At 43.6% G+C, this 12,633-nt stretch overlaps 1 protein-coding gene across 1 annotated transcript in view; it reads right to left on the reverse strand.

The window, feature by feature from the left end:
* Window positions 1-206: 206 nt before the first annotated feature.
* LOC138298499 (zinc finger protein 777-like) overlaps window positions 207-12,633 on the reverse strand; it is a 185,101-nt gene continuing 172,674 nt past the window's right edge. Inside the window, exon 10 of the mRNA XM_069236880.1 lies at window positions 207-1,302. Coding sequence (XP_069092981.1) covers window positions 614-1,302 — 689 coding nt within the window. The 3' untranslated portion in view covers window positions 207-613. The remainder of the gene's footprint in view (window positions 1,303-12,633) is intronic.

A 12,633-nucleotide genomic window follows, 5' to 3' on the forward strand; every position in this document is an offset into this window, starting at 1 on the left:
AAGTCCACATCAGTATTATGAATTGAATCTTCCAGTAATGTCCAGTGTGTTATCTTACAATCCTCTTGAATGCTGCCACTGAATTAAGATAGCTTTGAGATGCTTTTTCCAGCTCAGGAACATCAGAGCAGAAACTGACAGTTCACCTGCAAAAAAGGAGCAGCTTCTGTTGTTTAAATGTAGATTTTTAGATAGGCACACACATGGGCACTAAACTCTTATTTATTTAACATGTTTCCAGCATTCATACCCTGATCTGTGTGGTCTATTTAAACTTTACAATCAAAAATATTTAAAACCACCATATTAAAAAATATAAATATCTGTCAAGAAACACAATATAATAAAACAATGCTGTAATAACTTCTAAAAGGAAAATTTCTAATGGTCTTTCAAAGGCTTTAAAAAGGTTTTCACAACCTTGGACTTCAACCCAAAAAAAGACAGCTTGTTCTTTTTTTCTCTAGTTTTACAATTTTCAAAAAGGTAAAAGTTGTAATCGAATCTGTGAGTGTGCAATTTAGTCAATTATTAGAGCTGGTTTGCAGACATTCCCTTTATTCCTTAAATTATTATGGTCTCTTTACAGCAGGAAGCAATGAATTATGTTGTTTCATGCTGTTGTTTCCATATGTGTTCTTTCATGTCTACGAAGACTGTCCTTCCAAGTAAAATTTTTTGAACATCTGGTACATTGAAAAGGTTTCTCTCCCGAATGTGTTCTCTGATGCCCTATAAGATGGTGTTTATGACAAAAGCTTTTGTCACATTCAGAACAATGGTATGGTCTCTCTTCAGAATGTATCCGCTGGTGACAAATGAGATATCTTTTCTGACTGAAGCTTTTATGGCATTCGCTACATTGAAAATTACCTTCTTTCGGGCAAAATTCTGCCTGTGGTCTTTGGTGGTCAATAAAATTGAGGTTCTTTCCTTTCTCATAGTCTGGAATATTATAGGGCTCCCAGCTCTGTTGTGCATTTGCTTGGCCCATCAAAACAGGTGCATTCCACAAAGTGCTCCATTGGGCATTAATGTTATCCATTTCACCTTCTTCAGGGACTCCCTGATGCAACCCAGTATGAGTGCCATTTCTAAAACCATTTTCACTACCAGTAGCTGTCTCTCCTCGTGCCTCACAATTAGTTTCTGACCAAAGACTGCCCTCAGAGCTATTCTGCTTCTGAGATTTCAGGATGATCTTCGCATTACCATCTTCCAATGAAGCCTTCAATAGTGGATGTTTCTCAGTGTATGTTATGGTTTCTCTGTTCTTACGTTTTCTTTTCATTATCCCTTCACCTATTGCAATAAAATTCAAGGCATTAGTCATCTCCTCATAAGACAAATGCAAGCAAATAAAACTTTTTAAAAAATGAGCACTTTGGACAATATATAAGGTTATTTCAATATTATTACAACAATGTAATATATTGCTTCACAAATAGCTAAGACATTGCTCATAAAAGCATACATTGTTTCAAGTCAGCTTTAAATAAAGATACCTACAATTCATTTTGTAAATAAACCTCTCTTTCATTTTAATTTCTATAACCTGGAGGATTGATTAAGAGTTGGATCGTAAAAGAGAGTCCTTGAATATTGGTGGAGGGCTAAATACAAAGGAAAATGAATTACTGGAATATTAGTCACCATTGGGATTCACCGCTGGATTAAGCATTTTGTCTACAAAACAAAGGAACTTTCTTACTCACCATCTCTGAATCAGGGCCTGGATCTCTTGTTTGCAATCTAGTAAAATGAGTAGGAGGCTGACTGCAAGAGACTTTTAAAATAGGCTAGAGGTCATCAAAGGACTTGCTTCAGATTGTAAAGTCTGCTAAATAAATTTAACTATATGTTTTTCACCGTCCGTGTAAAATCTGTCTGTTCTACTCCCCCGATTTTGAAAATGTCAATGATAGTTGATCCATATCAAGTATACAGTTCTTCCGACAGTCACTTTAATTTTTCATATATATATATTTTTTTTTATTATTAGAACACACAGCGGGGTACATGTTTACAGCACGGAAACATAAGTACATCAATGTTGTCATACAGAAGAGAGAAGCATTCCAATCAATTATCATACTTTGGAATCTTTGAGGTCTCATACAGAGTTCCTTTTTTTGTTAACATATTCTCAGGGCCCAGGAGCCATGCAGCAAAGGGTGCCCAAACTCTAGTGACCCTTTTGCCGGCCGCTGCTCCTTTTAATTCATACAGGCTATTTTCCAGATGATACATAGATAAAAGTTGTGAAAGCAATTGATTAAACCGTGGGGGATCTACATCCCGCCAAAAAGATGCTATGCAGCTGCGAAATACAGACATTGCTATGAACAGAAAGAATCTATCTCGATTATTACAGACTGAGTGATCAACTCCCAACAAAACCATTTGAGGTGTTGGATAGATTGCCTGTTTCAAGATTTTCTTCAATATATATTGGATATACCGGTACTTTCCAATTTTGCACACTCAAAGAACATATGGCAGAGATGTGCTTTCGGGCAACCACATCGTGGGCAAACAATTCCCACCATCTTACCCCAGCTCGCAATTTTAGCAGGTGTATAATATAGATTATGCAATACCATAAAATGTTGAGCTTGCGGGCCCGCAGACAATAAGACCGTCCGTGCCATTTCCATTGACTCACAAACCTCTGCCTCTTTGGTTCCAACCCGTCCTTCACATTTTTTGACAAGTAAAACCAGGTCATCCTGCATAGCACTTAAAAGCAGTGGATACAAGTTTTTAATGCCGCAGCTAGTGGAGTGTCTCGAAACCTCCATTAGCTTAATTTTGTCTATGCGCCAGCCTTGAGTCATACTGGTTAGTAGAAAAGCTCTGATCTGTAAACATTTTAAAAAGTCTCTTTTTTCCAGCGCAAATTCCACGCTTAGATCTTCAAATGATTTGAAGTGGCTACCAGAATGGAAAAGGTCCCCAACTTTATGAATGCCACGACTACTCCACCTCAAACAATAGTGGTCTTTAAATATCGCTGGAAACGGAGTATTCCACAGAGGAGCATAGTAGCAAATTCTTCCTATACCTATCTTGCGCTTAACCTGAGTCCATGCCTTAAATGCAGAATAAATTACCTTGAATTTAACCTTTTTGTAATAGCTGGGTTCCAAAATCCGCAAGAAAACTGCATCTGCTTCTTTGCCCAGAATCAGGGTATATATCGAAGGGAGGGCATCTTGCCCGGATCTATCCATGACATAAAGTGTCTGTGCATACTGCAGCACTGCTGCCAGATAATAAAGTTTAAAATTGGGGAGTGCCCACCCCCCTTTCTCTCTTGGGAGAGTCATATAGTAGAAGGACCGGCGCGGCTTCGTATAGGACCAAATAAAGCTATTAACCAATCCCTCTATTAGTTTGAACCAGTCCTGCCCAATCTCTAGCGGGATTGTTCTAAAAAGAAAGATTACTTTAGGTAAAAACACCATTTTAATCACATTGCAACTTCCCATGAGTTATAAGTGTAGGTTATTAATGCGAGCGAAGTCTTTCCTAGTCTTCGTTAAAATCGGGGCCATGTTTATTTTCACCACTTCGTCGAGGTTTGCTGTTAGTTTAACACCTAAATATTGAACCTGTGTCTGTACCCGCTCATCCTTGAAGTCTACCGATTCATTCACCAACATTTGGCATTTGCTTTTGTTCAACAGATAGCCAGACCTTTTCCCAAACTGTAGGGCTTCCCGCTCTATTTCCAATATAGCAGTCCTAGGATCCGTGGTAACCACCGCAATATCGTCTGCATATGCTAAGATCTTGGTGCACCCCCATTTCAACGAGACTGGAATGATCCGATCATTACTGATCATTCTCCTGATCAAGGGGTCGATATATAGCGCGAAAAGCAATGGTGAACACGGACAACCTTGTCGCGTATCTCTCTGAATAATGATTGAAGCCGACTTTAGCCCGGCAACTTGTATCGTGGCCGTTGGTTTGTGGTAAAGCTGTTGAACCCGATCGAAGGCTTTTTCTGCATCTAGCAAAATTACTGCCATGGGAAGCTTGGCCGTTGCGCTAGCGTCAAGTAACGCGATAACCCGTCTTACATGATCTGCCATACTCTTCCCCGGGATAAAGCCATGCTGCCATGGAGATACTAAACCTGAGATTACCAAACTCAGTCGGCTAGCAAGTATTTTAGCATAGATTTTGGCATCGCTGTTAATTAACGAAATTGGGCGATATGAACCGGGAAGGTAGGGTTCCTTGTCCTTTTTCAGGAAAACTACTATCTTGGCCTCCCCCCAGGAGGCCGGTTGAGGGGCCCCTGCCTGTACTCTGATAAATAGGCTAAGCAACTGTTTACATATCTCCACAAAAAAAACTTTATAAAATTCTAGTGGAATTAGATCTTCCCACTGCCGCCTTCCCGCTTGCCAGAGCACGGGTTGCTGTATCCAATTCCTCAAATGTCATGGGCGCTTCTAAGGCTGCCTTATCTTCCCCACTCAATTGGCCTAGTATCTCATTACCCGTAGCACCAACCCCCTCCTCTTCTTGGTGCTGTTCTTCCTGAGTATATAGTTTTTGATAGAATCGTCTAAAGGCTTCCATGATCTCCGGGCCGTTGTGTACCAACCGCCCCTCTTCATTCATTAAGCTTTTAATGTTCCCAAATACCTGCTTTTGTCTTATTCTTAAGGCCAGCTGTTGGCCGACTTTCCCACTATACTCATAACATTTCTGGCGGTATACCAAAAATTTAGCAGCAACCTTATCTATAAAAATCTTAATGGCTTCTGCCTTAATGATATTTACCTCACACAAAATATCAGAAATCTTTGCTCTACTACGGATCGCCTCCCCTAGTCGCTGCTCCGCTATCGCTAGCTTTGTCTGAATTACTTTTAACTGATCCATGCGTATTTTCTCCTTTCTTAACCCATAGCTCAAAGTTTCTCCTCTGACAGCAGCTTTAAATGCATCCCATACTGTCTGTCAAGAAACATAGCCCTGATTTATCTTGAAGAATTCCGGGAGCCATTCCTTAATTTTTTGGATATACCCTGGATCAGCTAACAGTGCCCTATCAAATGTCCAAGTTCTAGGCTGCGGGCCCTTTCTCCCAATCTCCATGGCCAATACCAGTGGGTTATGATCTGATATGATTCTAGGGAATCTATTGACCATTATTTGGTTTTGTAGAGATGCTGTCACAAAAAAATTGTCTAACCTGACTAGCTTCTTATGTGGGGCAGAGAAAAAAGTGAACCCTGGATCCTGCGGGCAACACAGCTGCCAGGCGTCGATCAAGCCATGATTAATGGCCAATGACTGAAGCGCCCTAAAGACTTTGGGGGTTATTCTAACTTTGGAGGAGGTGTTAATCCGTCCCAAAAGTGACGGAAAAGTGACGGATTTACCACCAACCGTATTACGAGTCCATTATATCCTATGGAACTCGTAATACGGCTGGTGGTATATCCGTCACTTTACCGTCACTTTTGGGACGGATTAACACTCCTCCAAAGTTAGAATAACCCCCTTTATTCTTTCTACCCAGGTAGAGCGTTTGTTCCTGAATGGGTTCTTTATTATCTAGATGTATACTGAAATCTCCACACATTATAACAGGCGCTGCCCAAGTCGTAAGTTCTAAGTTGAGCGATTCCAGTATCTCCGGATCATCTGTGTTGGATCCATAAATGGAACATATAGTGAACCTTAGCCCCTTAACCGAACATTCCAATACAGCCAGCCTGCCTAATTTATCAGGAAATTGTTTATGTATAACCAAAGTTCTGATCCAAGTTAATATCGCAACCCCTCTAGTGGTTGTGTGTTGATGTGTAAAAGCCACTAGATTCCTCCCATAAAACTCCATTAGCTGCCTGAAATATGTGTCTCCTGCATACAAATAATATCAACGTTCCATGACTTGAAAACCTCTCCTACAAACTGTCGCTTTTTATTATTATTGAGCCCACAGATATTTACTGTGGCAATACGTAATTCACTTTCCTGCCCCATTTTTATGGATGTTGATCCTTCTGGTTCCCCTGTACGCCCCATTCAACTTTGCTGCTTTCACGACCTGACCCCTTTTCCACTGATGAGCACCATCCCCACTCCCCCTGCTTTGTGTCCCATTATCCCTTTTGTCCCTGTGCACCCCCCACCCCCTCTCTAACCCACCCCACTACCCCTAAAAAAGGATTCCGCCCTCCTCTAACCCATCCCCCGACCCTTACCCCTACAAATGGAACCGCCAGGCTCCTGAGCCTGTAAGATGGTGTTTGCCAGTCCCATTAGCCCACCCATATATAAAACACCTACACACATTCATGCCTTACAAATCCTTGCACGCGGCCCCTCTTCTTCACCCTCCCAATCAATGCCCTCTACCAGGAACGATCGAAAAAGAAAAAAAAGGAAAAAAACGAATGGAAAGAAAATGAATAGATACAAAGGAAAAAATAGGGGAATAGAGAATAGAGAAAAGGGGGAGTTTCCTGCCCCCGATCACTATCACATACACTTACATATAAATGGCCATTTAAGACAAACCATCCCCCTCCCCCCTTCTCCCGTACCCGCTGCGCTTGGCCGGTTTTCAATTGCTGTACATATTCCCCTGCTTTGATTTCTGAGAGAAAAAATCTTGTAGTTGTTTTATAGATAACTTTTAGACGCGCAGGGCTTAACAAGTAGGCTTCCGCCCCCAACTCTTGGAATTGAGCAATCATCTGCCTGAGTCGCCACCGTCTCTCTACAGTGGCATGCGCAAAGTCTGGCCTGGTAAAGAATGATACGCCTTCCACCATCACCTTTGAATTGGGGCGAGTCTTTTCAAACACCGCCTGTCTCAATAAAAAATTACCAAAATACACTATAATAGCCCGTCGATAGCTCTGGTCTCTACCTACCAGTAGTAGTCGATGACTGTTTTTTCTTCATTAACGGAAAATGGTGTGCTCTCTGAATCTCCTTTTCCCAATCCCACCCAGTAAGATCTGGGAATGCGTTCTCGAAAAGTGAAACTATGTAGGCCTTGGTATCCTGCCCCTCGAGGTCCTCTGCTATACCCAAAATCCTCAAATTATTCCGCCGCTGGCGATTTTCCGCATCTTCCAGTTTCCATTGAATATCCAAGATCTGTTGCCCTTGTGTTGTCGTCTGCGCTGTTGCCGCTCTAACTTCAGTCTCCAACTCCTCAGTACGAGTCTCCATGGAGGCGATGCGTGCACCAATGTCCTGGCAGGATTTAACCACTTTTTTGATGGATAGTTGTAGCTGTCTATTTGCTGATTTCAATTTCCTGCTTTCCCTCTGAGCCTGCTCATGATTCTGAACCATTGTCCGGTAAATAAGATCCAACGAGGGAGTCTCTGCAGGGCCATCTGTAGGAGGGGGCACTAAAGTGTTGCAGGCCAAATCTCTTTTCAAAAAAGCCTGTTGGGTAGCAGTATAATCCCACTGCATTTCACCATCCTCTTCTTGAGGATTAGGCGGGTCCCTCCTAAGCTTAGCCCCCGAATTGCATCTAGCACCAGTCTGCTCATATGATTTTCTTCTACATGTTGAGTAGTTAGACACCCAGATACTTGCTGCGGAGCTACCTTCAATATCTGAGTCTGTTAAAGGGATTTCATCGTCTAAGTCTGAGTCTCTAGACTGATCGGAGAGGGAAAAAAAGCTTTCTGCTGCATCGAATGGCCCCTGATCGCTATTTGCAGGTTTCGCCTCTTTCCCCCTCTGGGCCGAGGCTGGTGTAATAGTCTCATGCGTCGTTAAGTGCTTGGCCATACCCTCAGCCTGTTGCGTGTGCGCCTTGCTGCTTAAGGCGCGAGATTGTACATTGCATTTCTCTGGATTAGACTCCTGAAGCCCTTGCTTTAGCTCTTTGGGTTCCTGCTCAGATGATTTCCCACCCCCAACCAGGGGGGGGACCACCACCTCCCCGCTATTTCCTGGGCTTGTACTGGTAGTCTCTAGACTGGCTGGCTCCATCCCCCCTGCATCACATATAGGAGTAAGTACTTCAAGAGATATAGCTGCAACAGATACCTGCCCACCATCGACTCCTGGCACACTGGATTGCGAGTCATGTACTGCCTTGTCCGTGGGCATTTGCTTAATCCTCATCATGCTGGTAAACATTGTTGGAACCGAGTTCCTTGTGTCCTTTTCCATATCGGTTGTCTTCTGCAGGGCCCCCTTCGCGTAAAGATTGCTGTGTTCCTTCAATCCGGGGACCGGTAGCTTTTTATCCTTTCTGGTTCCTCCTGGGTCTTGACTCTGCCGTGCCCGTAAGGAGCGAGGGGTCCTGCTCGGCTTCGGCGCCATCCGGATGTCCCACACGCCAACTGCTACCCCCAAAAAACGGCGGAGGTCGTGCCCGGTCGGGAGGAGAAAGAGCGCACCTCTAGGGCGAGCGCCGCGCTCAATTCTTCTTGCGGCGCCCTCCGGTGCTTGCCTTCGTGGCCACGATCCTTGGGGGAGCCGCCAGAAATCCGTAAAGCGCCTGCAGCGGTCCGTGCTTCTGGCGCACGGCATCTGCGGCTTTCGCGGCGGGTGAATGAGAGCCGCGTGCAGACAAGGGATGGGCTAGAGCGGTGGTGGCGATCAGCCGGGAAATCCGGCCGCCATCTTGGATTTCGAAGCTTCCTTAATTTTTCAAATGTATTTGTTACCACTATGAAGTCTTTAGTTATATGACTTTGGTGGGTCCAGAAACTGCTTCTCAAGTTTGTTTAGCTTAGGCTTAGTGTATTTTGTACCATGCATACATGATAGTCTTCATGCTGGTACACTTCCTTCCAACATGCAGAAGAACGCATCATTCAATGGCCTGTTTTTAAATGCAACCAGTCAGCTTGGTGATTTTGACTGGTGGCAGAGGGGTAACAGGGAAAATGAGGCACCATATGGAACAGGAACAATATAGTCACTATAGAGATGCCCTTCTCCTTCTCTTATTTTAAGACTCTCTCCTACTGTCAGACTGTGGGTAGATTCCAAATATTGCACATCTGCAGAAAAAGTAATGTGAAAATGAAAATCTGCACCAGGAAGCCATAGAATTAAGTGAAGTTTCCTTATAATGTCTTGGCAAACTAACTACCTAGGGAAGCATCAAGATCATAGTGTTGGAAAAACCGAGAGAAAGATTCCCTCATGTAGGTGAAATTCAGTTAACAACTTTGTAGCAAAAGACAGATATGTCCTCAATACTCCCTAATGCCCTGTATAGTTCAAAGCCTGTTGGGTGTGTAGCTTGCTAATGCCTTTTGCAGTTGTAATAGAAATTGCATATGTTGTTTGCCACAAAAGCTTCAAATCACAGGAAAATATTGGTTTGTAGGGTTGTGCATTACACAGAAAAAGACAATGCTGCAATCAAATCTCTTGTTAGTCCTTCTAAAGGGGGAAACTAAATGTAAGAGGTTTGGCAGATATTGTTTCATGATCTTGTTAGCCATGGAAAAGGACAATTCCAGCTTTATTCTGAATGCCCGATGACTGCCAAACAGGTCTTGAGGGTGCTTAACTTAAACACTAGATTCTGCCAGGCACTTGGTAAAGAACGCAACCCTCTCCACAGTGCAGGTTAGTGAACTGATGAATCTGGGCAAAACCCAGCAAATACTGAATCCTGCATGTGTGTGTGCTGGATTTTCTAACAACCCCAGAAAATTAAGTTTGTCAATGGATAGGCAAAAGCTAGTTGCTACAAACCAGGCACACAAGTAAATAGGTTTTGTCTCTTTTGGAAGATGGATTGTCTCCCTCTGTAAAAGGTGTGGAATGTTAAGTTATGTATATTTGTATAGCATACAACTCACCCCAGAGGGTATACTTGCATTCAGGACCGGCTTTTGGGTGGTGCGAGCGGTGCTACCACACTAGGCGCTGACCTTAGGGAGGTGCTGTGTTTAGCAATAACTTCCGAAACTTGCGATTTAAAAGCACCTGCTGAAGAGTTCCTTGTGCGTTTAGACTTCAAGAAACAATTAAAAGGTCAAGATACCTCTTGTGATTAATGTTCCTCCTGGAGACAGAGATGGGAGTTTTGCTTAGAGGCAGCTTTGACTCAACATAAAGTAGCATAGAGGGTTAATATGCCTGCCGCAAAAAACAGAACTATGGGGCATTTTTAAGAAATGTTTTCTTGCACCCATTAGCGCCCCTTAACGCTACCATGAGTGCTTCATATTTAAAATACGGCGCACCATGGCAGTAGTTAAGGGACTAGTGTCAGAATTTTTTATGCTAGTCCAGCGCTTTGCAGGATTAGCGTAAATTTTTTTGATGCTAATCTTGCAAAGCACCCAGAGGCCCATTGTAACTAATGGAAGCCTCCTTTTAATACCTGCTGTGAGCAGGCGTTAAAAGTACCAGAAAAAATTGACACAAAGAAATGTGACAGATTTCTTTGCGTCTTTTTTTGCCCCCCCCCCCAACGAGGGCTGCCCCCTTTGCATATATGATGCCTGGCGCAGGCATAATGTAGTGCAAAGGGCTACAAAGTGGCAAAATGCATGCATTGCTCCTCTTTCTAAATATGGCACAGCGATTTTGGCCTTCTAACGCCACAATAGTGTAAAAAATGACACTAATGCAGCATTAGAATGGCACTAGGGGCTCTTAAATATGCCCCTGTGGCAGTGCTTAATTTGTGCTTGTTGTTTCCGGTGCAGAGCACCAGCACTTTTTTTTTTAAGGCCGGCACTTATTTTTCTGCCTCAAGCATTTACTGCGAGAAAAAGACACATATGGGAAACACAGAGGAAGAAAAAAACGAAAAAGTACCACAAAGGGAAAAAGCAGACATCCGCAAGAGTGAGCTGAAGGGTCAGGGAGTGCCTGTAAATGGAGTGAAGAGGCCCGTAATGGCTTTAGGATTATGCTGTCTCTGTTTTCCGTGTTCACTCATTTAATTTCAGCAGCCGCGTGTTTAAGAGGAGGGCTTTGGACACCGGCACCTTTTTATTTACAAATTAAGCACTGCCCTATGGGGCATATTTGAAAAAAGTGGCGCTGCACGCAGTGCTGCACCACTTTTCTTGCGTCCCCTAGCGCCCCCCCGAATGCCACAATGTGTGCGTCATATTTAAAATATGGCGCACCATGGCAGTAGTAAGGGGACTAGCATCAACATTTGTTATGCTAGTCCGGTGCATTGCAGGATTAGCATGAAAAATGTTGACGCTAATCCTGCAAAGCACCCAGAGGCCCATTGTAACCCGTGGAAGCCTCCTTTTAATGCCTGCTCTGAGCAGGCGTTAAAAGTGCTGGAAAAAAATAACGCAAAGAAATCTGTCAGATGCCCCCTTTGCATACATTATGCCTGGCTCAGGCATAATGTAGCACAAAGGGTTACAAAGTGGCACAATGCATGCATTGTTCCACTTTGTAAATATAGTGCAACATTTTTGTCCTTCTAACGCCACATTAGCATAACAAAATTGTTGCTAATGTGGCATTAGAATGGCACTAGGGGCTCTTAAATATGACCCTACGGGGCATATTTGAAAAAGTGGCATTGCACACAGTGCTGCACCACTTTTCTTGTGCCCCTTAGCCCTCCCCTGACGCCACCATGTGTGCGCTGTATTTAAAATATGGTGCAACGTGGCAGTAGTTAGGGAACTAGTGTCAGAATTTTTTATGCTAGTCCAGCGCTTTGCAGGATTAGCGTAAAAAATGTAGATGCTAATCATGCAAAGCACCCAGAGGCCCATTGTAACCAACAGAAGCCTCCTTTTAATGCTTGCTCTGAGCAGGCGTTAAAGAAACCGGAAAAAAATGATGCAAAGAAATCTGTTGGATTTCTTTGCGCCATTTTTTTGCCTCCCCCCAACGGGGGAATGCCACCTTTGCATACATTATGCCTGTCGCAGGCATAATGTAGCGCAAAGGGATACAAAGTGGCGCAATGCATGCATTGCGACACTTTATAAATATGGCACAGCGTTTTTGGCCTTCTAACCCCACATTAGCATAAAAAAATGACGCTAATGTGGCGTTAGAATGGCGCTAGGGGCTTTTAAATATGACCCTATTTTTTATGTGGCTAGCTGAGGGGATTAGTAAAGCCAGCCTTTACAAGTGCTTTAAAACACATGAACCTATGTGAAAGGGGAAAAATGAAGAGATGAGGGGCACATTTGCCAAGTGGTAGTGAGTGAACCGAGGTCATGGGATGGGGGGGGGGGGGGCGCCACAATAAACTGTAGCACAGAGCGCCACCAGTCCTAAAGCCGGCCCTGCTTGCGTTGGAACAGGTGCTAAATGGGCCAAGCAAGGGTGGGGCATAGGTTAAGAGTCATATCTTCATTTCTTGCTGTACTCATGAATTGAGGAGCAGACTCTGATGAGCAGGGGCCAAATGTTCCATGTTTTAGGCATGAGGTAGGAGAATGCACAACCACTGGATCTGATTCTGCGTATGCAGGGATGAGGTGGGTGCAAGTAGGAGGCCTGTTGAGCGGAGATGTCTGATAGGCTTGTGGAAGTTCATGAGAATGTTGAGGTATGTCTGCCAATGTTGTGTAAGGCTTTTTATGTGTGCTTGAGGAGTTTGAAAAGTGCGTGTTTGTGGACTGGGAGCCAGGGAGCTCTTTGAGGTGCTGGGTTTTGTATAATATG

Source organism: Pleurodeles waltl, chromosome 1_2 (assembly GCF_031143425.1).
Source record: "Pleurodeles waltl isolate 20211129_DDA chromosome 1_2, aPleWal1.hap1.20221129, whole genome shotgun sequence".
NCBI classification, from domain to species: Eukaryota; Metazoa; Chordata; class Amphibia; order Caudata; family Salamandridae; genus Pleurodeles; species Pleurodeles waltl.